At 37.6% G+C, this 27,688-nt stretch overlaps 1 protein-coding gene across 1 annotated transcript; it reads left to right on the top strand.

The window, feature by feature from the left end:
- The first annotated feature begins 7,830 nt into the window (after positions 1 to 7,830).
- On the top strand, positions 7,831 to 26,972 carry LOC135730272 (leucine-rich repeat neuronal protein 1). The gene is made up of 2 exons (XM_065248131.2): positions 7,831 to 8,104; positions 22,661 to 26,972. Exon 2 carries the CDS (start codon positions 22,755 to 22,757, stop codon positions 24,993 to 24,995), a length of 2,241 nt encoding a protein of 746 aa, XP_065104203.1. The 5' UTR covers positions 7,831 to 8,104; positions 22,661 to 22,754; the 3' UTR covers positions 24,996 to 26,972.
- The last annotated feature ends 716 nt before the right edge of the window (positions 26,973 to 27,688 follow it).

The raw sequence follows: 27,688 nt of genomic DNA, 5'->3' as shown, positions 1-27,688 counted from the left end.
TTGTTACCACTGTGCAGGCTGGTGTTGGTGCTGTAATGGTGTGGGGGATGTTTTCTTGGCACACTTTAGGCCCCTTTGTGCCAATTGGGCATCGTTTAAATGCCACGGCCTACCTGAGCATTGTTTCTGACCATGTCCATCCCTTTATGACCACCATGTACCCATCCTCTGATGGCTACTTCCAGCAGGATAATGCACCATGTCACAAAGCTCGAATCATTTCAAATTGGTTTCTTGAACATGACAATAAGTTCACAGTATCTTTGGGATGTGGTGGAACGGGAGCTTCGTGCCCTGGATGTGCATCCCACAAATCTCCATCAACTACATGATGCTATCCTATCAATATGGGCCAACATTTCTAAAGAATGCTTATATATATATATATACTTTTTTATTTATATATCATATAGAATATATAAAAATATAAATAAATAAATAAATAAATAAATATATATATATATATATATATATATATATATATATATATATATACACACGTAAATGTTTCTTAAATACATACACGAATGTGTGTATTTATACAAAATAATCACACACTCATATATTATGCAAAAAAAACACTTTTATTTTGTATGTGATTAATCGTGATTAATCTTTGCCCAGCACTAATAAAAATATAAACATGTATATACTGTACACATGTAAATATTTCTTAAACATACACATGCATGTGTGTGTATATGAATTATTACACACATTACACACAAATATATGATATCAACAAAATTTTTATTCTGCAAACAATTACTTGCAATTCATCGTTACCCCTAAATCTGAGGGTTTAAAAATTCTTATTATTGAGAAAATTTCCTTTTAAGTTGTCCTAATGACAACATTATATTTAAATTGATGTTATTTACTGGCAACAGTTTGTTCAAATTTAAATGAACATGAAATATTAACAAATCTTTGTCTTTACAGAATAATAATAAAAAAATAAATAACAGCCTCATAAAGCATTCTGGGAACCAAAATCTGATGGAAAAAAAACAGAAAAAGGTTGATGAGTATTTCTGGTTCCCAGAATGCTTTGCATGAGGCTGTTATTTTATAGTTTTATTCTGTAAAGATACAGACTTGTTAATGTTTAATGTTCATTTAACTTTAAACAAACAGTTGACAGTAAATAACATACATTTAAATCTACAGTAAATTACTGCCAAACAGCTGCATAACTATACAGCAACATTTTTACAGTGTTGGGTTGGGTTTAATTATTGTTTTTCCTAATAATTGTATCATACTTTCACTTTTACGAATAAGCAAACTGGTAAAATACAGATGAATTTCCATGACATCGAGCTGGTGTTTCCTAGTGAAGGATCACGAAAATGAACAGAAAGACAAACTCCCATAGGGACTTGGGGTTTGCATGTCAGTCCTCCTCATAAAAGAGCAAAAGAGATCTGATATTAATTAAAGCCAGAGTAAGATTTAGACGCAGCAGAGCTGCCATACAACACAACTGATTAACCAAACCTCAGGATCCTTTTCAAACTCACTTTCATTTCTCATAGCTGAGTACTGAAATAAAAACCGAGAGAATGATGAAAGCGCCAAACTTCCTTTGGATGTTGCTGCCGTAAGCGACTGACAGACAAAGGAAGAGAATGAAGAATGAGTTGCAATGAACAAATGCAGACAAGGGTTGAATTCCCCGAGTCAACCTTCTGAAGATAAACCAGCGTGCTTTAGAAAGTTTGGGAGAACTTTTAGTTCATGAACTCTAGCTGGATATGTTCTGCATACTTATCTTTATATTCCTGCATTATATTTTATGTTTACTGTGCACAGAATGAACAATTTCTGTACGCATACATGAAACATTATGTGCAATGTAAACACAGCAAAATTCTCCACAATCCCTCAATGCAATGTACTCCATTTCCAGTATATCGCATTCATTCGTGGTTGAATAATATCATCAAACTATTTATTCCTGCATGATAATCAAAACGTTTTTCTTTACCATTTTATAAACACAGCAGGCACACTGCAAAAAAAAATTCAAGAAAAAATGTATAGTATTTTTGTCATGTTTTCAGTAAAAATATATACAAATCTTAAATAAAGATGCTTTTTCTTGATGAGCAAAATGACCCAAGAAAAAATATCAAATTTAAGTGATTTTGTACATAGAACAAGCAAAAAAATTTTTCTTGCATTTTTCTTGAATTTTGTGTTTAAGAAAAATTTCCAAGATTTTTTGTTTACCCCATTGGCAGATTTTTTTGCTTGTTTTATGCACAAAATCACTTACATTTAATATTTTTGGTTTAAAAACTAGACTTATTTTCTTGAGTTGTTTTGCTTTATTTTAATTCAAGAACTTTTAGATATTTTTAAAAACACTAAGACATTTTTTCTTGAAAATCATTTTTTGCAGTGCATGCATAGCATACAGTGCACATTATTTCCAAAATGTAACAAAGTCACCAGCAAATAAAAGCAAGAAGATCAAAATCATTCTTCTCAATTTTAAGTAACAATACCACAGACTTTTGTTTAGTTAAATAAAGGATATTAGCAAGCATAAGGCCCTATTTTATTGTTTTGGTGCTTTGGGCAGGCGCAGATGGCACATATGAGACCCGTGATGCGGGTCACCGAGTTTTATTCCACTGAATGGACATCAGTTGTTGTATACTGCAGGTTTGTTTTAATTGCACCTCAGCCAAGTTTCCACTGATGAAGACCTTTAGTAAGCCTCATTAACTCTCATTTAACTGTTTGTTTACTGCACCACCTGTAAACATTCGCTTTAGGACTGCTCATGTCTGTTCAGTGTGTCTGGAAAAGAGATGATCTTGATCTAAACTAGACACAAAAAGCGTGTTTTTTGTGTTTAATCATTTCTAAGCAAATACCAGGGGACTGGATGTATGACTTTGTTAGTTTTTTCTCTCACTATCCTCTTGTCAGGTACAGGTAAGTCTGATAATTGGGTCATTTTCATATGCAGCATGGTCTCATTTGCATGATACGTTTTTCATTTTTATCATTTTGTTATAAAGGTTACTGCTGCTGAACTTTTTCAACTTTCATTCTTTTTACAAAAATGTCTACTGATTTGTTTAATGAATATAAAAAATGGTCAAGGCGTAATCTTTATGTGTGATTTTAAGTAGGTAGGCTATTTGGGTCTGAGACCACATGACTGCTGCTGTAAAACACTCCCTTTGCCATTGTGTAATACAATGACCTTTTCTTCTGTATAACCTGAACTAGAAAGGGAACGAAAACAAGGTTTCTTTATTAAAAAAAGAAAGATAATCTGAGTTTTTAGATGCATTTAAGACCCAATGTGAACTGGGTCCTGCAACACACTTTATTTTCTGTTTCCTCTGGTGGGTTCCTGCCACCTCGCTCCAGCGGTCTTGTGTCCTTTAGCATATACTGAATAACAATGACCTATTTTGTCAATGTCGGGCACAAACGAGCCCGAGAGAACAGAGGCTGTGTTTGCAGATGACAGTCATTATAAACCATAACTGCAACAGGATCTCATAAACATAAACATCTACACCTTAATAACCGCACTCCATCTCGTGCCAAAAATGAGGCGAGCTGATGGCAATATCATTTCAATATTCACATTTATGCATTTGGAAAAAGTGACGGTGCATTTGATTTCAGCGTGTATTTTCATGGGGAATCAAACCCATGAGTTTTTCACTAGGCTACTAACACAGTTGGTGCATATTTTGATGTGATGAACGTAAAATAGATTAGTAAGGCCAAGTTGCTGACTAGCTACTGATGTTACAATCCTTTTACCTGGACCCTCACCCATCCTCCTTAACGTCCCCTGCCTATAAACGTTTTAATCCCCATTATGAACATCTATAATCTATTAAATCTGTTCTCAGCATAAATATCACATACAGTTTCCGCTTCGGCCGCCGGGGAGCAGTTTGGAAATGTGCAAGCCGAGGCTGACTTGAAGAGACACGTTACAATCTGTTGTTGTCGAGTGAAGATCAGTCTCCCTAAAAATCAGCACAGTCTAATAATAAACGTTTATGCATTCACGGTTCTTCCGTCATGACAGAACAGACACTTTCTGTCTCTTCTCAAGTTCACATCGCTCTCCAATGCCCTCACAGTGAGTCAGATGTGTGATTATACAGTGTGTAGGACAGACTCGTGAGATCCTCTTACATCCTACCCTGATGATTCAGCACTTCATTCCTACATCTTCATCACCTCCATAACACAACAACATTTATACAATGCATTATACAATAAAGAATAGTCGGAGCGTTGAAAGTTTACCAGGTTGAGAAGCATCCCGAAACATTTGTGATTCAAACTTTCGTTCTGATCCGAGTATTTTTGCCTCAGCATGCCTCGGAAGTCTCGGCCTTGTTTTACGGCTCAGTGGGAATTAATATTTGTCTGCTTAATCCTACTTAATCCCATGGGATGTGATTGTTTTTCATTAAGCGTGGCTGAGCTGTGAAATAGCCACAGGTTTTGGTTTTAACACTCGATGACTGTGAACTACACAGTTTTATTCATTTGTAAGATTTGTGAACAACTTACAGGGCAAGACGAGATTGATCTGTCCCACTCCGATTTAAGCTGGTGAACAAGATGGCATCCAAACTCAGAATACAGACCTCTAAAGTGAGTCACTAGCACACATCATGAGTTTTGGGAACTCAGTTGGCATAAATTAACACCCACAATTCAGCAGTCTAGTATACTAACGTTCCCAACATTAAAAGGATGATTTAAACAAGCTAAGTAAACTTTATACGAACTTAGTCATACCAAAACTATAATTGTTGGGATGCCATAGATATTGTCCATGAATCGTGTATTGAATCTAGATCATTCCTTTCTTTCCTTTTGAATATAAAAATATGTGATGAATAATCCAAATAACTGTACTGTTGCTTAGCACGTTGAGGTCTCAATTTGTTTCCTTGGATACCTATGTCCTCATAAAGCCAGCACAGATACAGTATGTGCAAACAATATGTCATTTTGGTATGTAAAAGTATCAGGCTAAAAAATATTTAAATGTTTTAAGCATCTATGTGTATTTATCAGAGGATCTGTATTTTTTGGTATGTAGTGTAAATAGGTAGCATGCATGCTAATGCTGATTAAACACAAATAAAACCAATGTCTTAATGATCATGAGAAGGTCACAGGATTTCGGTCTTCATTACTGGATGGGAAAAGATACGGCAATTGAGCTCAGCCAGGTAAAATATTTTTATAATCTTTTTGAAATCTTTTAATCTGTTCTCAAACTAAGTTTTACTTTGAATCCAGAAAATGATTACACCCATTCAATAGGAAGAATGATACTTAAAGGTGCAGTGTGTAATTTTTAGAAGGATCTCTTGACAGAAATGCAAAATAATATACAAAACTAAATTATCAGGGGTATAAAGACCTTTTAATAATGATCCGTTATGTTTTTATTACCTTAGAATGAGTCGTTTTAATATAAAAACACAGAGGGTCCCCTTACGTGGAAGTTGCCATTTTGTGCTGCAATGTTTCTACAGAAGCCCTTAACGGACAAACTTTTTTTACTAAATTGTCTCCGTCAATTACATGTTTTTCCAGTGGCAGGTACCATAGCTTCTCTATGCGTTTCAAAACGAGGGGTGAGCAGTGGACTGAGCCATTGGTTGCAATTCGCAACCTCACCACTGGATGCCGCCAACATTTACACACTGCACCTTTAAGAAAATACAAATTATATGTGATCATGACACTATACATAGTTAAAGGTTCAAAAAGCATAACAATCATGATTAAACTATAAAGAGATAGCAGTCTGTATGACATTGACATTACATCACACTTTTAATCATTTTGTCAGTGTGTGTGTTCCCGTGGGATCAAACCCATGATCTTCTGATTGCTGACATGATATGACATCACATGCTCTTACTGTATATGCTTTACTCACAATCTTAAATTTGGCGGAGAAGAAAGATGAGTTGTTATCCTCATGTAATGAGGCTGTAAACATTATCTTCCAATGGTAAAGCCTCACGGGTGAAGCTATTAGTCACCCTTGGTTTTGTTGCTCATTTCAAGCTGTTTTAAGGCCTCATTCCCTAAAGTATCTGCAGGAAGATCCTGTGTCAGAAAAATGCTCAAAACACACACAAATAAATGAGATCTCCTGCCAAATGTTTATTAGAAGAAAAGCTGACGCCTCCAATGGTTTATTTGACAAAGAGACAGCATATGTGAATGTGATCAAACTGTTCTGTGTTAAAGAGCTGAAGAGAGGAGATGTGACTGTGATTGGTTTCATCCTGCAATCTCGACTTTTAATCATGACAAAGTTAAACCAAGAGATGAAGCTGTCACGGTCACACACTGTAAAAATGATTAGTTGACTTTACTTAAAAAAATTGAGGAAACTTGTTGCATTAAATAAAATTAAGTAAGCGATTTCAATACTGTTACGTATCCTATGGTACGTAAGGTTTCTTTGACGTTGTTGCATGTGTACTAAAGGATACCTCATAGTATTTTTTTAAGCAACAGGTTTCCTCATTCTTTTAAAGTTAAGTCAATCATTTTTAGAGTGCAAATGCAATGAAATGTTTAAAACTGCCAACTGATTGCTATTGTGCTGACAAGAACTGAGATTGTTCAAAGCATTGGGTTTGCAACTCAAAGGTCATGGGTTTGACTTCCACACTGCAAAAAATTATTTTCAAGAAAAAAAATCTTAGTTTTTTGTCTTGTTTTTAGTAAAAATATCTAAAAATTCTTAAATTAAGATGCTTTTACTTGATGAGCAAAACAACCCAAGAAAATAAGTCTAGTTTTTAGAGCAAAAAATCAAATTTAAGTGATTTTGTGCAGAAACAAGCAAAAAAAAAAAATCTGCCAATGGGGTAAGCAGATTTTTCTTGAAATTTTCTTGAATTTAGTGTTTAAGAAAAATATTCAAGATTTTTTGCTTACCCCATTGGCAGATTTTTCTGCTTGTTTTATGCACACAATCACTTAAATTTCATATTTTTGGTCTAAAAACTAGACTTATTTTCTTGGGTTGTTTTGCTCATCAAGAAAAGCATCTTATTTAAAAAAAATTAAATTTTTACTAAAAACACGACAAAAAAATAAGATTTTTTTCTTGAAAATTATTTTTAGCAGTGCATGAACACAAATACTGATCAAATGTAGTGTTTTACTTTAAGTACAGTAAAACACTTTGGAGAAATAGATGTGCAAACTGTAGATTAAATTATTTTATGATAAATGCTTGATGATACCTGTAAAAATCTAGCTAAAGTCATTTTTTTGTGATTTATTGTTTTCATAAAATTATCCAACATAAAGTAAAGAACATTTGGTGAAAATAATGTTGATATCTTTAATATTGACTGAATAAAAAGACTGAAATCCAACTGTGAAGCTCCTGATCTCATCATTAGATATAAGGCTAACCTGGATTTCACATTCACAATTTAGATAACTAAAAATGTTCATATTTGAGTAAAAAACATACAAGAATAGGTCAAATATTAAAACCTTTATTTTTCTTCGTGTTTGTTATGATTCATGTTATTGTCAGATGATGTCACATTACGATGCTTTTGTCTAGGACAGAAACACGAGACTCGATGACCTAAGTGATGATGGCAGGGGTTATTCTGCACGCCTGACGGTGCCGCAGAAGCGCTCGACCATTACATCATTGCTATGAGATAGAACGATGCCCCGCCCGCTACATTTAATTGGATGAGCGAGCTGGCGTGACGATTCTATTGGTTGATGACCGTGTAACAGGAAGCTGCGAGGGGGCGTGGTCTGATCGCTTCAAATGCGCGGTGAAAGATGCATCAGGGGAAGATGCTGATGCTGGCGCTGATGCTGGAGATGCGAGAATCGTTTCATACCTTAGACAACGTTTGAATCGCACCGAGAGGTTTATTAGGATGGGCGCGTGTGTGATATTTAGCATAAAATAAACAAACGCAGATATTTAGTCAACTGCCTACAGCTGAAGCGACGATTTTCTCACATTAGCCCAACGTTACTACAATCGCAGACAGTGAGACCGCGGTTCAGGTCCATCCCACGATCGCTGGAGGTAAGGGCGTTTCTCTCAAAGCATTTTCTGTAGTGATATTTACTTCAAAAGTTACAAACTGATACCATTTCGTAGAAAATAAAGAAAAAATGGGCAAATGTGCGGTGTGTATTCATAGTTCCTGTAGGCAGTGCTGTGAAGTTTGTGAGCTCGTCTCTTTCTGTTTTTGCCTCTTTCTCTGTTTTAATGGAGGTGATCATTTAATTCTCATTAGCTTACCTGCTTAAAGAGATCGTGATCCTTTATGAAGACATATTAACACATTTGACATTGTATGTTGTACCAATACCTCTCATTGTTTGTTACTATTTATATGTTTGTTTGTGCGTATTGTTTATGTAGATTACAGTAATCACTGAGCAGTTACTGACATCACAGATTATTTTGGAAAGCTTTGCATTTTTATTGTTGTTATTGCGTTCATTAATGATATAATATATTTAACACAGACAACTGTAAATTAAATTATTAGGTTGATTTGTTTGTTTGAAGGTCAAGCTGTTATGTCACCGATAAGCTTTGTGACCGATAATAAGCTTATTAATACCTTATCAAGATGAACCCAACCACATTAAACACGTACTAAAAACTGCTGGGTTATTTTCAACCCAGCATTAGGTCAGGTTAACCTATGCTGGGTTGTTTTAACTCATTGTTGGGTCAAATATAAATATGAAATTGTGGGTTAATTTAACCCAACACCTGCTTTTGTCCCCGCTGAATTGAAAATAACTGAGGATTTTTAAAAAGTGCACATTTACTCTCTCTCATGACATTTTTCAAAGTCATAAGAACTATAGAGTAATAAGCAATATAATTACTGAAAACCCAAATTACACTCCAAAGTGTTAATGTTAATTTAAAAAATATATTTTGTTAATAACACTTTATAATTCACTTATTCTCAACCCAGCAATGGGTCAAAAAGGGGTTAAAACCAGTGTTCGAAATGAGGGGGTGGGCTGGGGTGGTCCTGGACCTCCTAAGCATTGAGGGACACCCTATAAAGCACAAAATATAAATTAGGGGGGACCCCCCTTAAACTTGGGCTGAGTTAATCCTTTTTGGCCCAACGCCCGGTTGAAAATAACCCAGCATTTTTAGTAGGGGTGTAACGGTTCTCAGAAACAGCACACATTGCCTTCTGTGTTTAAATGTTAACAAACTGATCTTCCTGCGAAAAAAACTTAAAGAAAGTGGCATAAAATATAAAAAGGAACCCAGTGTTCTAAGCTATTGTATGATCATTTTGAAGTGCACAGTAAAGTTGGTATATGTAGTATAATAAAACAAGTGCTCTCAAGTGAAAATGTTGATTTTGGCAGAGGTTAAAAACGGCTTAGACTTTTATTTTTGTAAAGAAGCCTGTTGTGACCAAAGTGTACCGAAACGTACAGAAACCGTGACCCTTAAACCGTGATACGCACCGAACCGTGAGTAATTTCAACCGTTACACCCATAGTTTTTAGAGTGTATGCTTTTCTGGGTTAATTTAAACCATCTGGTTCAGTTTGTCCCTTTTGACCCAACACTGGGTTAAAAACAACCCAGTATTTTGGGGTGAAACAGCCGGCATAGGTTGAACTACAACCCAATGGGTTGGGTTCACCCTTTTTGGCCCAACGCTGGGTTGAAAAATAACCCAGCATTTTTACAGTGTATGCTTTTCTGGGTTAATTTAAACCAGCTGGTTGGGTTTGCCCCTTTTGGACCCAACATGGGGGTTAAAAACAACCTAGCATTTTGGGTTGAAACAACCTTGCATAGGTTAAACTACAACCCAATGGGTTGGGTTCACCCTTTTGGCCCAACGCTGGGTTGAAAATAACCCCACAATTTTACAGTGTATGCTTTTCTGGGTTAATTTAAACCAACTGGTTGGGTTTGCCCCTTTTTGACCCAACATGGGGGTTAAAAACAACCTAGCATTTTGAGTTGAAACAACCCCACATATAGGTTAAACTACAACCCAATGGGTTGGGTTCACCCTTTTGGCCCAACGCTGGGTTGAAAATAACCCCACAATTTTACAGTGTATGCTTTTCTGGGTTAATTTAAACCAACTGGTTGGGTTTGCCCCTTTTTGACCCAACATGGGGGTTAAAAACAACCTAGCATTTTGAGTTGAAACAACCCCACATATAGGTTAAACTACAACCCAATGGGTTGGATTCACCCTTTTTGGCCCAACGCTAGGTTGAAAATAAGCCAGCATTTTTACAGTGTATGCTTTTCTGGGTTAATTTAAACCAGCTGGTTGGGTTTGCCCCTTTTTGACCCAACATGGGGGTTAAAAACAACCTAGCATTTTGAGTTGAAACAACCCCACATATAGGTTAAACTACAACCCAATGGGTTGGATTCACCCTTTTTGGCCCAACGCTAGGTTGAAAATAAGCCAGCATTTTTACAGTGTATGCTTTTCTGGGTTAATTTAAACCAGCTGGTTGGGTTTGCCCCTTTTTGACCCAACATGGGGGTTAAAAACAACCTAGCATTTTGAGTTGAAACAACCCCACATATAGGTTAAACTACAACCCAATGGGTTGGATTCACCCTTTTTGGCCCAACGCTAGGTTGAAAATAAGCCAGCATTTTTACAGTGTATGCTTTTCTGGGTTAATTTAAACCAGCTGGTTGGGTTTGCCCCTTTTTGACCCAACATGGGGGTTAAAAACAACCTAGCATTTTGGGTTGAAACAACCTTGCATAGGTTAAACTACAACCCAATGGGTTGGGTTCACCCTTTTGGCCCAATGCTGGGTTGAAAATAACCCCACATTTTTACAGTGTATGCTTTTCTGGGTTATTTAAACCAGCTGGTTGGGTTTGCCCCTTTTTGACCCAACACTGGGTTAAAAACAACCCAGCATTTTGGGTTGAAACAACCCCGCATAGGTTAAACTTTTAAGCATTTTAAGAGTGTGGTGTGTTTGATCATCATTTAATCGAACAACACCATATGCCAAAGTGCATTTTCTTAGTTATATTTTCTTATTTTATATTGAGCACATTTTGAATATGATATAAATAATATGGTTGAACTCTAAAGGCGCCGGCTGGCATACTGGCATTGTAGCCTCAGTGAAGTTGCATTCATGTTTCTGGTTATATGCATGGAACAAAACTGCGCTGTTTAATTATAGCTGCTCTAAATAAAACCATGCAGAAGAACAACGAAAGCAGAAAACCAGGAGAAAAATGGCCCGTGGGAATATGAATGAACGCTGCAGAGACATCACAGCAACCCTGAGCAGTCATAATGGATGCTTACATTCTCAGGTCACGTGACCTCACACTTCATTTCATTACTAAGTGTGGATTTATTTCCTTGGGCAGCTTTTCCTCTTACTTATTGTTTTAATGAAGCAATCGTGAGATTTTATCTCCAGATCTTTGTTTAGTAAATTTACCCTAATCACCCATTGTGTATGTACGTCTACACTACATTGCTGCCACAGGTTTGGCCTGCAATGGTCGACAAATACTACAAATGATATGTTACTGTGCATGCACCGTGCTTGCGACCAGAAGCATCAGTTACAGTCATGGTCCGCTTGGGAAACAAAAACAATCTAGCTCTATATGTAAGTGCAAGATTAACTTGTTTTTCTCCAACCAATCAATTCTTTTCTCAGATATGCATAACATTACGGCGATAAAATGCAATGTGCATGCTGCCACAATAACCATAGTGCATATTTACTGTACTGTACTTTTCCTCTGTTTGTAGAAACCAAAATCAGCCCTCGTACCGCTAATCAAAAGTTGCAATAGCAGTAAAAGTGCCCGCTTCTATCTAGAATAGCTTGCTAGATTTATTTTAAACCACAAAGTTTTCCAGAAAAGGTGATTGTAACCAAAATGTTACTAAAGTCCTGTGTGAGTTGATGCTGTGTGTGCAGTGACTCAGTTTGAAGTGTCCCACCTCCTGACCATACCGGTGCACAATGAGTCTCTTCAGCCTGAAGGGGAAAAAGTGTTGCTGTCTGTTTTGCATAATGCACTGAAGAGTGGCGTTTGTAGAGCAACACCGTTGCATTCGTTCGAAGGGCTGAAGCAAATGGAGATGTGCAGTGGGTGGAGAAACACATCAGGTCTTTTGTGGGCCAGAACAAATCATCATGAAAAATCTCTTGGGCTCGTCCTTGAGCGAGTCCGTTTCTCGTGAGAGGTGCTTTTCAACTCCACCTCTCTCTCTCTTTTGCTCTGCATGCCTCAGTTGACTCATCTCGTTCACTCACTTTTCTGCGTCCGACTCCCAATTACAAAAAGTCCTAATTAAAATCTTTTGAATTATTTCATTCATTATTTTCAATTTATTTATTTATGCTTTATTTGTTGAATATAAAGAACTTATTTCAGTTGGCATACTGATATGGGACTGTTATACGGTCGACAGACCTGGAACTACTTCAGAGGTGTGCGATGACTGAAAAATAATTAAAAATAAAAAAATTCGAAATGTGAAGCGAATCTTAAAAATTTGCAAACAAACAAAACAAACAAATGCGAATTAGATGCAAGTTGTTTGAGCGAATGATGGTGGTATCGGTAACCAATAAAACAATGCATGCTTAGAACATGGAGACAGGACTGCATTAAGTTACGATTGGGCAAGTTATTAATTTATTAGCAGTGCTTCTTGTAATTGCCAAACTGAATGCTTGGCACAGAAAAAGAAATGCAGATTTTTCAGCCTAGTCTCACTAGAAATCGTAATTTTTTTTACGTGTTGGCTAATTCGTATCAATTCATACGAAGTTAATCGTGCAAAATCGTACGATTCTCATGAAAAAACAAAAACGATACGAACCCCTAACCCTGCACCTATCCCCAACGTCACAGGGGTCAAGGCAAATCGTACCAAAAATTACGAATGTGGTCGTATGAATTGATATGAATTACTCAACTTGTAAAATATGTACGAATTCTCGTGAGTTTTTGATGCAGGTACGAGCATAGATATGTATAAAGGCTAGATGTCTTACGGCGGAGTCTCTAAGGTCATCACCTGGCGGCCATCTTACCACAGGCAGTTCACTCAATCGTAGCATTGTGTTTTAATGGTGCAGGTACTTTTAAATGACCATAACTTGCTAAATTTTCTACCAATTTTCAAACAGTTTGGTTTCTTACAAACGTTATTAACGTGACTATAATTCTGGATGCTTTAACATGATTCATGATTTTTTTTTTGGTATAAGTATGCAGTGTCATAGGTACATCTTTGACATTTATAACAAACCAAACTTTTTGAAAATCGGTAGTTATGGTCATTTAAAAGTACCTGCACCATTAAACTCAATGATACGAGTGATCGAGCTGCCTGTGGTAAGATGGCCGCCAAATGCGGACATTCCACTCAATTGGCCAGCACAGCACAGCACATATTTATATATATCTATGGGTACAAGCAGCAAGGGCATTGCGACGTCGAGCCCCATATATGATAAAGACAATGTCTTTGTCTGTGATACAGCTAGACGATCAGGCGCGTGGGTTTAATGTTCGCAATGTCAAAATGTATTCGGCAAATGTGTTTCTATCTCTCATTATTCATTTATTCTTCATCACATAAGTCACCAAGCACAAGTGAGCGTCCAGTTTTTTGCGAATCAAGGTTTTTTTCCAGAAACTCTGGACTACAAAATGCCAATAGAACTGGGATGAGGGAGACCCAGCTCCATCGTAGTTCATGCACATGTTTTCTTATTGGATAAGAAATTTATCTGACTCAATTTTTTGAATTTATGTGCAACCAAAATGCGCATAAAAATAGGTGGATGGAAACATAGCTATTGATGCAGAGATTGACCATCAGTCAGTTTTATAACCTTAAATATGACCAGAATTGTAACTGTAATGTTTAAGTAAAACACTTTAGTAATGACTCATGAATCTATTTAACTCAGCCCACTCCTACACATGAATTGTGTTCTGGGTCTTTACATTTAGACGGTTTCATTTTTCCCAAGCAGCTCTGTAATTGGGTAAATAACTTCCAATTGCATTTATTGACTTAACTTAAATTTTGAATGTTAAGTGTTGTTTTCCTTTCAAAGATGCTTACACTGGTATTTCTTTGATTTAGCATCCATGCCATTTCATTTAAGCGCAGAATCAGCTCCAGTCTACATTTTCAATGTTTATTAGGTTCTTCGCACAGCTTAGGATCTTATGATGATGATAAAATTGCAAGCTTGTGTGATCGTAAACATGCACTTCTGACTGGTACGGGTGTAGAAATAGTCATGTAAGCAATAGGTGAAATGTGTTGCACTACTTGGATTGCTATGTAGTCTTTGCAAATGAAACTGTGTTTACTGGATTTTAATGACACTCAGTACCAAATTGTATGCATCACCCCTCCTCACTGTCAATTAAATTAGGTTTTGGATAGACGCTAGATTTATATAAATGAAACCATTTGTGCTGCCCAGGACATCCATGTGAATTGCGATACAGCGTCTGGCAGGTGTAAGTTAAAATTGGGAATGCTTTAGAGTGAAATGGAGGGCAGGGGGAGGACGTGCCGTCACAAGGTGTTGACAAATTGCGATGGCCCAGATGCATCTCTCCTTCACACCAATTAACAGCTGATATTTCCCTTTTTAACCGAATAGCAAAAAGCACGAAAATTAAAGACCCGCCTGCAGTGCTCTCAATAATTAATAACCCATGCATGAATTTTTCATCGTCTCCGATACGTTTGCAGATGTGAGGGGATGTGTTCAGGCATGGCAAATATAAAGGAAAGGAAAGTACAGATTAGCTCGAGAGTGTTATCGGTAGCTCACGCTCTTAATCTCTCATAACTGTACTGTATTACACCACATCTGTGCCTCACAATGCCATTGTCTTACTTGCTTTTCAATGCCAATTTATTTTATATATAAATAATAATAATAAGAAACACTTTGTTCATCTAGTCACGTGGACCAACATTTTTATATCAATACTGTCAATTGGTTTGCAGTACTACAATGACGATGTGCTATACGTTTTGCATGCGGGCAGCTAATATGTAAGATATACTGTAGGCTTTGTTTTAAGCAAATGTAAAACTCAAAAGAGGTGACGGTAGAAGTTTGCACCAGACTTGTGGACAGCTGGTTGGATAATCTCTCTTAAATTACAATGTAAGCCATTCAGTGCACTTTGCGTGACTTGGAGATAAGTGATGCAACTTTTTTTTATAGAAACCAACATTTGTCCTAGAGGACAACACAACACAAACCATTCAGTGTGTTTTTCCTATTGGTTGCATTTATTCATTTAATACTGTATAATAGGACACGTCCCACATGCATGAGAAAATACTATAGTATACTTAGTTATTTGCTATAGTAAAATTCTTAAAGGAAATCAAGGATGAATTTAGAAGCCACCAAACACTTCCATGTATTCCCTATTTAAAGACTGCTACATGAGTAGTTACACAAATAAAGATAGGTCTATAAATTCATCTAAGTTGAGGTAATAACATAGTAAAATATTGAAAAACAGTGTTTTCAAGTAAATATTGGACAGAACACATGCTGGGTTAAACATTCCCCCGTGCTGGGTTAAAAATGACCCAATGGGCTGGGTTGATATTATGCAACCATGGGGTGTAATAACCCAACTGTTGGGTTAAAACAACCCAGCATTGGATTAATTTTAACCCAGCAGTGTGTTCTGTCCAATATTTACCAATTATGGGTCAAAAATAACCCAGCCATTTTTAAAGTGCACTTGTAAAATAAATAATTATTGTTATTACCAGTGGCAGCTTGTGACTTCTTTTCTGAGGGGGCAACATTGTCATGTGTGTGGATTGTCATGTCAAAATATGTTATAAATATTAAATATTAATGTTAAGTCCATTTTTCAAATATTTGGTTAACTCTTTCCCTGCCAGCATTTAAAAAAAAGTTTCCAGCCAGCGCCAGCATTTTTCATGATTTTCACAAAAGTTTAATGCCTTCCAGAAAATGTTCTTCTTTAAATATATAAACAAACAATATATCAAATGAAAACAAAAATAAATGTTTCATCCTAACTTCATTAGTTCTCTTTTTATCACCTCTCTAAGTTTCTTCAAAAACACCAAATTTTGAGCAAAAAGCTGAGATGATTTAATTTTTGTGAAGGACTTTTAATAGAGATTAGAGGCAGAGCAATCTTTAAAACATACACAGAGTTCTTTCTCTTTCACGCGAGGCGTTACTTCCGTGTTGTATAAGTTGCGGAAGTCTGCCACCTGGTGCATAATAGCAGTATTGCGGAAAGCCGGAAATTCTCGTCATTGGCAGGGAAGCGTTTTCTCTTAATTGACGAGTTATCTCGTCAAGGGCGGGGAAAGAGTTAATGGGTCCATGATTTTTGAAAACACTTTGGAAAAGTGAGTCGGTCCGACTACCAGTAAGGGGCGTGTCTACTAACCAACATCGTTGCCTGGATTGCATATGTGTAGGGCGCTATTGGGGTAGGTGCATGTTTAGGTGATTTCAAATGTCAACATTGGCTTTCAGAGATCATGCACCCCGCTTTTATAAAATTCAAGTCATAAGTCGCACGGATATATTTGTAGCAATAGCCAACAATATATTATATGGGTCAAAATTATGCCAAAAATCAATAGGATATTGAGTAAAGATCATGAGATATTTTGTAAAAATATAATATATAATATAAAAGATATGTTGTAAATTTCCTACCGTAAATATATCAAAAATGTTTTTATCATTAGTAATATGTGTTGTTCAAGGTCTTAATTTTGACGACTTTAAAGGTGATTTTCTTAATATTTAAATTTTTTGCACCCTCCTCCCCTAACAAACCATACATTAATGGAAAGCTTATTTATTCAGCTTTCAGATGATGTTTAAAAGTAAATGATAAAAAATTACCTTTACGACTGCTTTTGTGGTCCAGGGTCACATTTGGATTCGCTATATACGCAGAGCCGGCCAAGCCACTAAACGACACTTGCAATTGCAAAGGGCCCCGTGGCCAGCAGAGGGCCCCCTAAAGTCACTGCCAGCTAGTGGTTGAAAAAAAATTATACATTAAAAGTAACATAAAATAAATAAAAAGAAATTGATCAAAAGCGCTCTTTATCAGTTATCATGATAAGCACAGTTGTTTTTTATTTAGTTTTTCATTATGGCGAGTTCCCCGCTAATCTTGACCCTGACTGACCCTATGATGTCACTCATCACCTGATCATTGTCTGTCAGACTACGCTTGTTTGAGATGCAGCTTGCCTTCCCATGAATATATTAAAAAGATAATTAACATATACAGTATACATAGAATAATTAAAACATAATTTTATAGACAACATTTAAAAAAAAATAACATAGTGGATATAATATGTACAGTATAGTTAGAAGGTAGTCATTTCTTTTCTTTAGGCTCTTATTTAAAACGGTCAAATGGGCCCCCGACCAAACTGTGCTTAGGGCCCCTGAAGGTCTAGGGCCGGCTCTGATAACACGCTTAAATTCTTAGTAATGTTTTTGTAAATTTACATTTTTAATACAAATTTTATCTAATAAAAAATCCCCCCCTCAGAAAGGATGCCCTTTAGGGCCTTATTACTGTATTCTCTCAACTGTGTAGTTATGCTCCAGATTCTGCAACCTTCTTGGGTGATTCTTGCTATTTCATTCATCTCTTTCTTTCTTTCTTTCTTTCTTTCTTTCTTTCTCTCTCTCTCTCTCTGTCGCAGCTGTCTGCATGTGTGTCCAACCTCACACATATGTAAAAGGAAGCCCCAAGGGTTGGTCCTTTTTGCTTCTTCCTTTCAGGTTGCCATGGCATCAGGCAAGGTGGCCCCGTTTCCTGCCGTGCAGAGAGACCGGTGGGGTTACGTCCTGAACGACCATCCCGCTGTTTAATATGATCAGACAGGCGTGCTTGGTAGTGTGACACGCTAAAGCCAGACCGATGCTTTCACAGATGAACCACCATCTCTCTCAAATACTCTTTCTTTAATGCTAAAGATGATCTGATCTGTGTAACATCAGGATGGGCTGAGCCAAGATGGCTGCTCTTTGAGCTGATGTTTCCTTAGTCTGGAATTTTTTTATTTTATAGCAAAAATGCCTAATGTAGTAATCTGAGTCGCATTATAAATTGCATTCTTTCACATTGTTTCAAATGCAACACATGAAATTAAATTAAGAGCGTTTGTGCTCTTGTACGTACAGTGAATACGTGTTTAGTCTTATTCAGAACAGTTATTGTGCATCAGTGCAGTGATTGCAAAAAAAAAACAAATAATAAAATATACATAGTTGTTAAAATCCAATCCTTCTGCACTAGGTGTGAAATGAAACAACTGGACAATCCCAATGATTTCGTGCTTATTTTCTGAACTTGCATGCACAGAATGATGCATTGTGACAACGCAAGTCTTTAAGGTATATGAGATGTATGAGGCTCTTTGATGTTCATATTTGGTCTCAGATAGGGACACACCCCTTCCCTCGCCCTCCCCCTTCCCCATCTCATCTCAGCCCTCTTCAATACACCTCTCTCAGGGGAGATCATTTGTGTTCAATGCGTGAGAAGATCAGAGTGTGCATGGGGGTGGTTTAGGATGGGGTGAATTTTTTTGTTTTTATTTGTAGAGTCAGTGGAGTCTAAGCAGTGAACAGGACTATCGCAGCACATAAAAGTATATTTCACAGACATTAAAAGACCCCCAAAACTCTAGGGAATAGACAGCTGGCATCTTTGTGTAAAAAATCTCTTATTGGCTTATTTTGCAGACAGATTTTGTCTATATCTGTATCTATCTGTCTATATCTATGTCTGTCTGTCTGTCTCTTTGTTTGTCTGTCTGCCTGCCTGTCTGTCTGTCTATATGTATCTATCTGTTTATATCAATGTCTGTCTGTCTGCATGTCTGTCTGTCTGTCTATCTGTCTGTTTATATCCACATATGCCTGTCTGCCTGTCTGTCTATATCTACACCTGCTGTCTGTCTTTCTGTCTATATCTTCATCTGTCTGACTATCTATCTGTTTATATCTACATCTGTCTTACTGTCTGTCTATCTGTTTATATCTACATCTGTCTTACTGTCTGTCTATATCTACACCTGTCTGTCTGTCTATATCTACATCTGTCTGACTTTCTGTCTGTATGTCCGTCTATCTGTTTATATCTACATCTGTCTTACTGTCTGTCTATCTGTTTATATCTACATATGTCTTACTGTCTGTCTATATTTACACCTGTCTGTTTGTCTATATCTACATCTGTCTGACTTTCTGTCTGTATGTCAGTCTATCTGTTTATATCTACATCTGTCTTACTGTCTGTCTATCTGTTTATATCTACATCTGTCTTACTGTCTGTCTATATCTACACCTGTCTGTCTGTCTATATCTACATCTGTCTTACTGTCTGTCTATATCTACACCTGTCTGTCTGTCTATATCTACATCTGTCTGACTTTCTGTCTGTATGTCCGTCTATCTGTCTATATCTACATCTGTCTTACTGTCTGTCTATATCTACATCTGTCTGACTATCTGTCTGTCTGTTTGTCTATCTGTTTATATCTACATCTGTTTTACTGTCTGTCTATCTGTTTATATCTACATCTGTCTTACTGTCTGTCTATATCTACATCTGTCTGACTATCTGTCTGTCTGTTTGTCTATCTGTTTATACATCTGTCTTACTGTCTGTCTATCTGTTTATATCTACATCTATCTCACTGTCTGTCTGTCTATATCTACATCTGCCTGTCTGTCTAGGTCTGTGTCTGTCTGTCTGTCTATCTCTCTGTCTGTCTGTCTATATCTGCATCTGTCTGTCTGTCTGTCTGTCTGTCTATATCTTCATCTGTCTGTCTATCTATACCTGTGTCTATCTGTCTATATCTACATCTGTTTGACTTTCTATGTCTGTCTGTCTGCCTGCCAGTCTTACTATATCTGTGTCTGTATGTCTATCTGTCTGCCTATCTGTCTATATCTACATCTGTCTGTCTGTCTGACTATCTGTCTGTCTATCTGTCTATATCTACATCTGTTTGAATTTCCATGTCTGTCTGTCTGCCAGTCTGTCTGTCTATATATCTGTCTGTCTGTCTATCTGTTTATATCTACATCTGTCTTACTATCTCTCTCTCTGTTTATATCTACATCTGCCTGCCTGTATGTCTATATCTGCATATATCTGTCTGTCTATATCTACATTTGTCTAACTATCTGTCTGTCTGTCTGTCTGTCTGTCTGTCTATCTGTTTATATCTACATCTGTTTTACATCTTTGTCTGTTTGTTTGTTTGTCTGTCTATCTCTACATATGTCTGACTATCCATCTGTCTATCTAGCTGTCTATCTGTCTGTCTATCAGTCTTTCTGTCTCTCTCTATATCTACATCTGTCTATCTATCTACCGTGGTCTTTTATTTTGAGTATTTCAGATGAACAGATGTTCAGTGCTGTGCACCATTATCATTAGAATCATTAGAAACAAACACATTCAACATCAAGGTTTAAAAAACCCTGTGTTATTCTTGTTAGTGTCTTATTTTGTGCATAACATAACACAAAAGGAAATTGCACCCCATTGCATCAGTCTAGTATCTTCTAATGTGTGATCAGGATGTATGCGAGAGACAAAACTTTGTTCCTCTCAGGCGCTATGCTTTGAACAAAGTTGTTACCTTTGGTGCACATTATATATGTCACTTTCTGTCTGTGCAACACTTGTCATTCATCAGATCTCTTTTGACATCTGTCATATACAGCAAACAGATCATGAAAAGAGATCAGTGACATCACTGACATAAAGCTATAATTCAGCAAAACACAAAAAACTGTCATCATCATTATACCCAATGTTTTTCCAAACCTGTACAAGTTTGTTTTTCTATGTAACACAAAACATATTTTCCCTGACACTTTCTGTCATGATGTAATGGGTTATCAACTTCCAAAATGACAAAAAATCATCACAAACATATCATAAACAATGCATAACATCTATTGGCACCATATAATTTAAGATCTTTATTTTAAAGCCTGCCAGTCCCCTTTCACTTTCAATACATGGAGGAGTGCACCAAATATGTTTTGGCATGGCATAAGGATGAATAAATTTTGAATATGGTAAACTATTCAATGGCGCAATAGTATATAGAAGACATATTGTATTTTTTTAGGGTTTTAGTAGTTTAATGTCCGTATAAGTCACGTTGTATGCCCTATTAACAGCTGATAGTTTCTTGCACCTCCTGCCAGATCACTTCAGCTCATTAGCACAAAGCGGCAATCAGGGGAGCAATGAATCACAAACCCGGGCGCATACAGGAGGATCAAACCATAGTCCATCACTAAAGAATCCTATTTAAACTCTTGAAACAAAACCTGAGATGTTTGATGCTTGCTACCATGCATCACTGAATGTAGGTTATGTTTAGGGCCAATCTCTTGTTTTTTATTTCCTAAAATCAAACGTGTTAGTTGGTGGTCAAAATGCTTGGGGCTAAATGCTCTTGAGATCTGAAACGCTTCTGTTCTAGAAATATTAAAGCCCACGGATGTTTAAAGTGTGATGAAGTGCTGTTTCATTGTATTGGTGTTCGTTTTGCCTGTCCGGCCGTACAGTTACAGGCCCTCTGAGAGCTGTTAAACTCAATGCTTACAAGATCTTGCCATTCTTTCAGGCGGACTTATGTTTTATTGAGACAGGCGATGTGCACGCTCAGGCTTTGATGTGTGGCTCCTTTCATGTGTTTGTCAGGTGTATTTTTGCATGCAGGCCGCTACGACGCTGCATGAATTGCTTTGTCTTTGACTAAAATGAGAGATGACTGAATAATCAATTATCAGAGGATTTATGAGCACTCGCAGGGGAACGACGTGCAGGAAATTGTGGGATATTAAAAATGTCACTTCTCTACATTTTTTTCATTTAATATATACTTAGATTTGTTTTACAGTGATCGTAAATAGAGCAAAATTTATATATTTTTTATGCATCTGCTGCAACTGATTCTAATAAACATCTATATATAGCATACATGAAAAACACTTTTTTTGCAGTATTCACACTTATGTTGTTATTTTTGTTTTAAAAAGGAAAAAGCAGTCTGTCTGTGTACACCATTGAAGCACATTTTATAAGCAATCCATGCGACTCATGCACTACGTTTTAAATCTGAATATGACCAGAGAGAATTTTTAATCATTTCTCGCTGAAAGTCAAATAATATATGCAACTGAGAATGCAGCTCTGCCTGTGATGCATTTGAAGTTTTGTCGTGAGAGAAGCAATGATTTTCGACATCCGTGTGTCATAGGCACCATATTTGATTTGAAGTTGCACGGAGTAAAGGAATAATGATTGACATGATCTGTACATCACACAAAACTGCAATAGGCTTGTGTTTAATGGACAGCTTTCATATGGAAAATATGGTTTAAATTCTTTACAATTCTCTTAATGAGAGGTTTTATTTTTAGTTTCTTTAACATCATTGTCGCTTGGCAGACATCATAAGCAATGCATGATTTATAGACCTCTCTCTTTTTCATTTTGCAGGGCCGGATGAGAAAGTTCCCGTCTTCCATTTTGTAGAAATCTTCCCTCCGACTGTCAGCCACCAACTGGGCGCAGCACTCCAGAGATCCTCGATATGGAGAGAAGTGCCATTTCCACTTCACTGCTCACAGTCTGTTTAGTTTTGGCTGCGTGTCGCTGTTCCTCTGCGATTCCCTTCTGCCCTGCCCAATGTGTCTGCGAGACCCGCCCGTGGTACACGCCGCAGTCGGTCTACCATCAAGCCAAGACCGTGGACTGCAACGAACTTCATTTGAGCAAAATCCCTTGGAATATATCGATTGATACTCAGGTGCTTCTTCTTCAGAGCAACAACATTTCCAGAGTAACCTCAGAACTCCAGAGTTTGGTCAATCTCACAGAACTGGATCTCTCACAGAACCACTTCACACAAATCCAAGACGTCGGCTTGAATAACCTTAGCCAACTTGTTACACTTTACCTTGAGGAAAACCAAATTAAGGAACTACCGGATTCGTGTCTGAAGGATCTAGTGAACTTAGAGGAGCTTTATATTAACCACAATCAGATCTCTTCTATCGGTCCTAACGCATTTTCTGGCTTGGGGTCCCTGTTGAGGCTCCATCTCAATTCAAACAAGCTGGTGGCGATCGATAGTCATTGGTTTGAAGCCCTACCCAACCTGGAGATCCTAATGATAGGGGAGAATTCCATTCTCGGACTGCGGGACATGAACTTTCACCCCCTTTCAAAATTGCACAGTTTGGTGTTAGCGGGAATGGGACTCAGGGAAATCCCAGAAGGTGCGTTCCGCGGATTGGAGTATTTGGAGAGTCTCTCGTTCTTCGATAACAAGCTGACGGCTGTTCCGAGGAAAGCCCTCGCCGTTCTTCCCAGCCTCAAGTTTCTTGACCTCAACAAGAACCCAATTGTCCGCGTACAGGAAGGTGATTTCCGTGACTTTCCTCACTTGGAAGAGCTCAGTCTGAACAACATGGAGGAACTGGTGGCGGTGGAGAGGGGTGCGTTCTCCAACCTTCCGCAGATGGCCAAACTGGAGCTCTACAACAACCCCCACCTGTTTTTCCTGGACCGGGCTGCTTTCCTGAACATGCGCAGCTTGCGCACCCTACTGCTCCATAACAACGACCTTGCGTTATTGCCCCGCGAGACTGTATCTTCTTTTCCAATTCTGGATGAAATCAGTCTCCATAGCAACCCACTCAGGTGCGATTGTCTTTCCAATTGGGGACCGGTCCTGGGCAACCAATCGAGTCTCAAACTATTAGAATCCCAAATAACTCTTTGTGCCTCCCCACCTCATCTCATTGGCCAGTCTCTACAGGAAGTGGTGTCTGCGAGTTGGAACGCGGCCACCAATACCTGCCTGCCTCTAATTTCCCCGCATGCCTTTCCACCGCAGCTCAACGTCACCGTGGGCCAGTTTCTAACGCTCGACTGCTGGGCTGTGGCTGATCCTGCACCACAGTTTTATTGGGTGACACCAACCGGTGACAAAGTTACTTCCGAATCAATTTCACCATCCTTGAACGAGGGCGAAGGAACCAAGAAAAAGCACCGGATGCAAAACCAAGGAGCTCTCGAGATCCCCCACATCGAACCGGAGGATGCCGGACTCTACACGTGCGTTGCTTGGAACGCCGAAGGAGCAGACACTCGGAGTGTCTCGGTGTATGTCGATAAAATTAACTTCGGTGATGGCAAACATCGCACTGGCGGAGGTCATCGCAAAGGGACGAACACCACGGGATCCTTAATAGTCCTGGCAAAAATCGTCCATGCCCAGTCCGTTGTGTTGGAATGGAAGGTCCACCCATCTGCTCTTTCCACCATCCATGACGTGGCACAACCCAAGTGGCTAAGCGCCACCGTTAAGATCGACAATCCACAGATTAGCTACACCGCAACGGTCCCCGTAGATGTTCAAGAATATAACCTCACGCATCTGCTTCCTTCCACGGAGTACCAGGTTTGCCTAACCATGGCCGCCACGGAGCAAACCCAGCACTCTTGCATCAACGTGACCACCAAAGAAGCCAGCTTTGCCGTGGAAATGGTCGCCCAGCCGACCAACGTAGCCCTGGCAGCGGTCATGGGTTCGATGTTCGCCATATGCATCATGGCACTGCTGGTGTTCTACATGGGACGGCGCATGAAGCAGAAATCTTGTCACCACTCTCTTAAAAAATATATGCAGCACACGACCTCCATCCCTCTGAACGAGCTTTATCCACCTCTTATTAACCTCTGGGAGACGGAGACTGAAAAAGAGAAAGAGGGACCGGTCGACCCTCAAAACTCACAGATAGACACCTCAAAAACATACATGTGGTAGCTGCACTGTTTTAAACAGTACCATGTTGTACATAAAGGACAAGAACGTATTATTGATTTGTCATTGTGAAAGATAAATGTATTTTTAGATGGTACCCTTCAACACCACCAAGCACACTTGGTTGCAACTGTGATTCGTTCACCCGTACAGATAAAACAGATACGTGGGCAGCAAAACACATTTTATGCTTTTGCACTGCATTGTATTTTCTGGGAATAATTCAACGTTAAGCATGCATAAATGTTATTTTGTATAATTTAAACATCCTATATCAACACTAACACAGATCGGCACTATTTATATCACCTAACACATATTAAATCACATGACATCAGTTTCACAGATTCGGGAGTTTTTGCATGAAGTCTTGCATGATGCTTTCTCACACTAAATTTTTTCAAGTCTTCTAAAAATACACAGGTGTGAGAAATTGACGTGCGTTCATTTTCCTCCATCGTCTTCAGCCTGTTACATTGTATCACCTGCATTGTAATTCAAATTAAACTTAAACCAAACCTGCCAGGTGCTATGCATATATCGCAAACTAATTTGCTGTTATATAAAATGCATTTTTGGAGCACAACTGCAGTCCTGTGCTTATACCCTTTCATTTTAATAGCTTTTAAAATACATATTTATAAAAGTGCGCTCGATTATGCGTGTTTATTAGTACTGACTGAAAATGTAAATTATTATTAGCCTATAATGTTCATTGGGTTTCACTTTTCTCTTGTCCCACCAATAATTGAGTCTGTTTTGCACCTCATTTTGCATTTGGCATTGCTATTACAGGGAAATTGATTCAGTTCTCATTTAAACCGGCTGCCAAATTCAATATGCACACAATTGTTTCTTTGTTAAAGCATGATGTTGTATATTAGGTAAGAGGAGTGCGTGGGGCGTGAGAAAATTGAAAGAAATCTGTGTTATTTTTTACCTCGCCTAGTTTCACTTACGCTCCATCATTTCACTTTAAATATATTCAAGCAAAGAATTTGTTTGTTACATTAAACCTGTGAGATTTCTACATAATGCTGTATGATATTGATAACACAAATGTTATGCAAGACATGCTCATATGTTGTTTTTTAAATAGATATCATGTAAAGGCTGGTTGACAAGACCTCAACCAACACCACCAGGTTTATTCCCACAAAACAATAACCAATGGAAATGGTCATGGTTGCTTTTTTGGAGAGGCGGGGTGCTAGCCTTAACACATCTGTCCAGATATTGATTAAATATAACAACTTAAAAGATGTTTTTCATAAATTTGCTTTTTATATACTGTATGTATGTTTTTTGAACCAAAGATGAGATGTTCAGTATCTCTCTCATCATTGCAAACAAGATGATGTCATCATAAATTTTGCTCTGATGGACGGTGAAGGAAACATTCAGTATCTAATTTGATTTTCATCACATGTATGCTTCATTATTGTGTTATTACTGACAAATACTTTAATTTTGTTTAGTTAATTTTATAATGTTAAATTTAGTCATTAGTTTGGTGTACAATTCATACAGATCAATTTGGCATGTTAGTACTCAGTTCTCATGTGAAATGTTAAGGTGATCATACACCTGTCATATGTTTTTAAGATGTTCCTTCATCATTGACTGTAAATCAAATTGTGTGTTGTTATTGAAAGACGAATAGAGAAAGTGTCACTTTAGATTAAACATGAAATATATCACAACACCTCTGCCCTCTGGTGGTGGAGAACACTAATGACGTCTTACACAAGTTACTGTATCTCAGTGAATAGCAGGGTATTTTGTAATAGAATATTATTGTTATATTTCAACAATAAGTCAACAATAATGGTTTTACACTGTTAAGGCGTGTTGTGACGTCCGTGCTTAATAGTTCAGGAGAAATTACTGTCTAAAGAAACACCTGAAAGAAATAAACACAATATCACCACAACTATAAAGCTTCTTCTTTCTTGATGTAAATAATCTGTACAAATACAAACAGTTTGAGGTTATTCATGAATTCAAAATGCTCTTCCATCTCTATTTATGGAAATGAATCATTTTATGATTGTTTAATTGTATCACAGTCAATTAAATCAGTTCAAAAATGTAATCTCTCTCTCTCCCTTAAGTGATTAAATATATACAAACTACAACATTTGCTGAGCCTGAAATATTTCTCTTTCAAATCAAAAAGAGATTTGAGTCTGAAGCAGGCTGTTCACAGATTGCACTTATAGGGGCAATTTCCAGGACAGGGTTTAGATTAATCCAGGACTAGGCCTTGGTTATATTACGACATTTAAGAAGTTTATACAAACAAACCTTACAAAAAACAATACTGGTGTGCATATTAAGAAAACCAATGGCACTGATATATGTTAAGATATGTCATTGCAAGGTGTTTTTCAACTCAAACATGCATTTTATTCTGGGACTAGGATAAGCGCTGTTCGGGAAATCTCCCAAATGTTTCTAGTTTAATGCTACACACAATGTCATTGTCATTATCTAAATTCTATATTCTAAGAGACACAATGTGTCGTCAGATAAGATGTAGTATATACTGTGGTTTGCAACAACTTGTTTTCCCATGAGTATGACACGTTAAGACTATTGATTCTGATATGACAAAAAGATCCTTCACCTCTGAGATACAATAACATGCACGCAGTCTCAAAAAGTATTTGGACGTTTTACGTCTGAACATTGAA

The sequence above is a fragment of the Paramisgurnus dabryanus genome, chromosome 11 (assembly GCF_030506205.2).
Source record: "Paramisgurnus dabryanus chromosome 11, PD_genome_1.1, whole genome shotgun sequence".
Taxonomy (NCBI): Eukaryota; Metazoa; Chordata; class Actinopteri; order Cypriniformes; family Cobitidae; genus Paramisgurnus; species Paramisgurnus dabryanus.
This window is presented reverse-complemented; position numbering and strand designations above follow the sequence as displayed.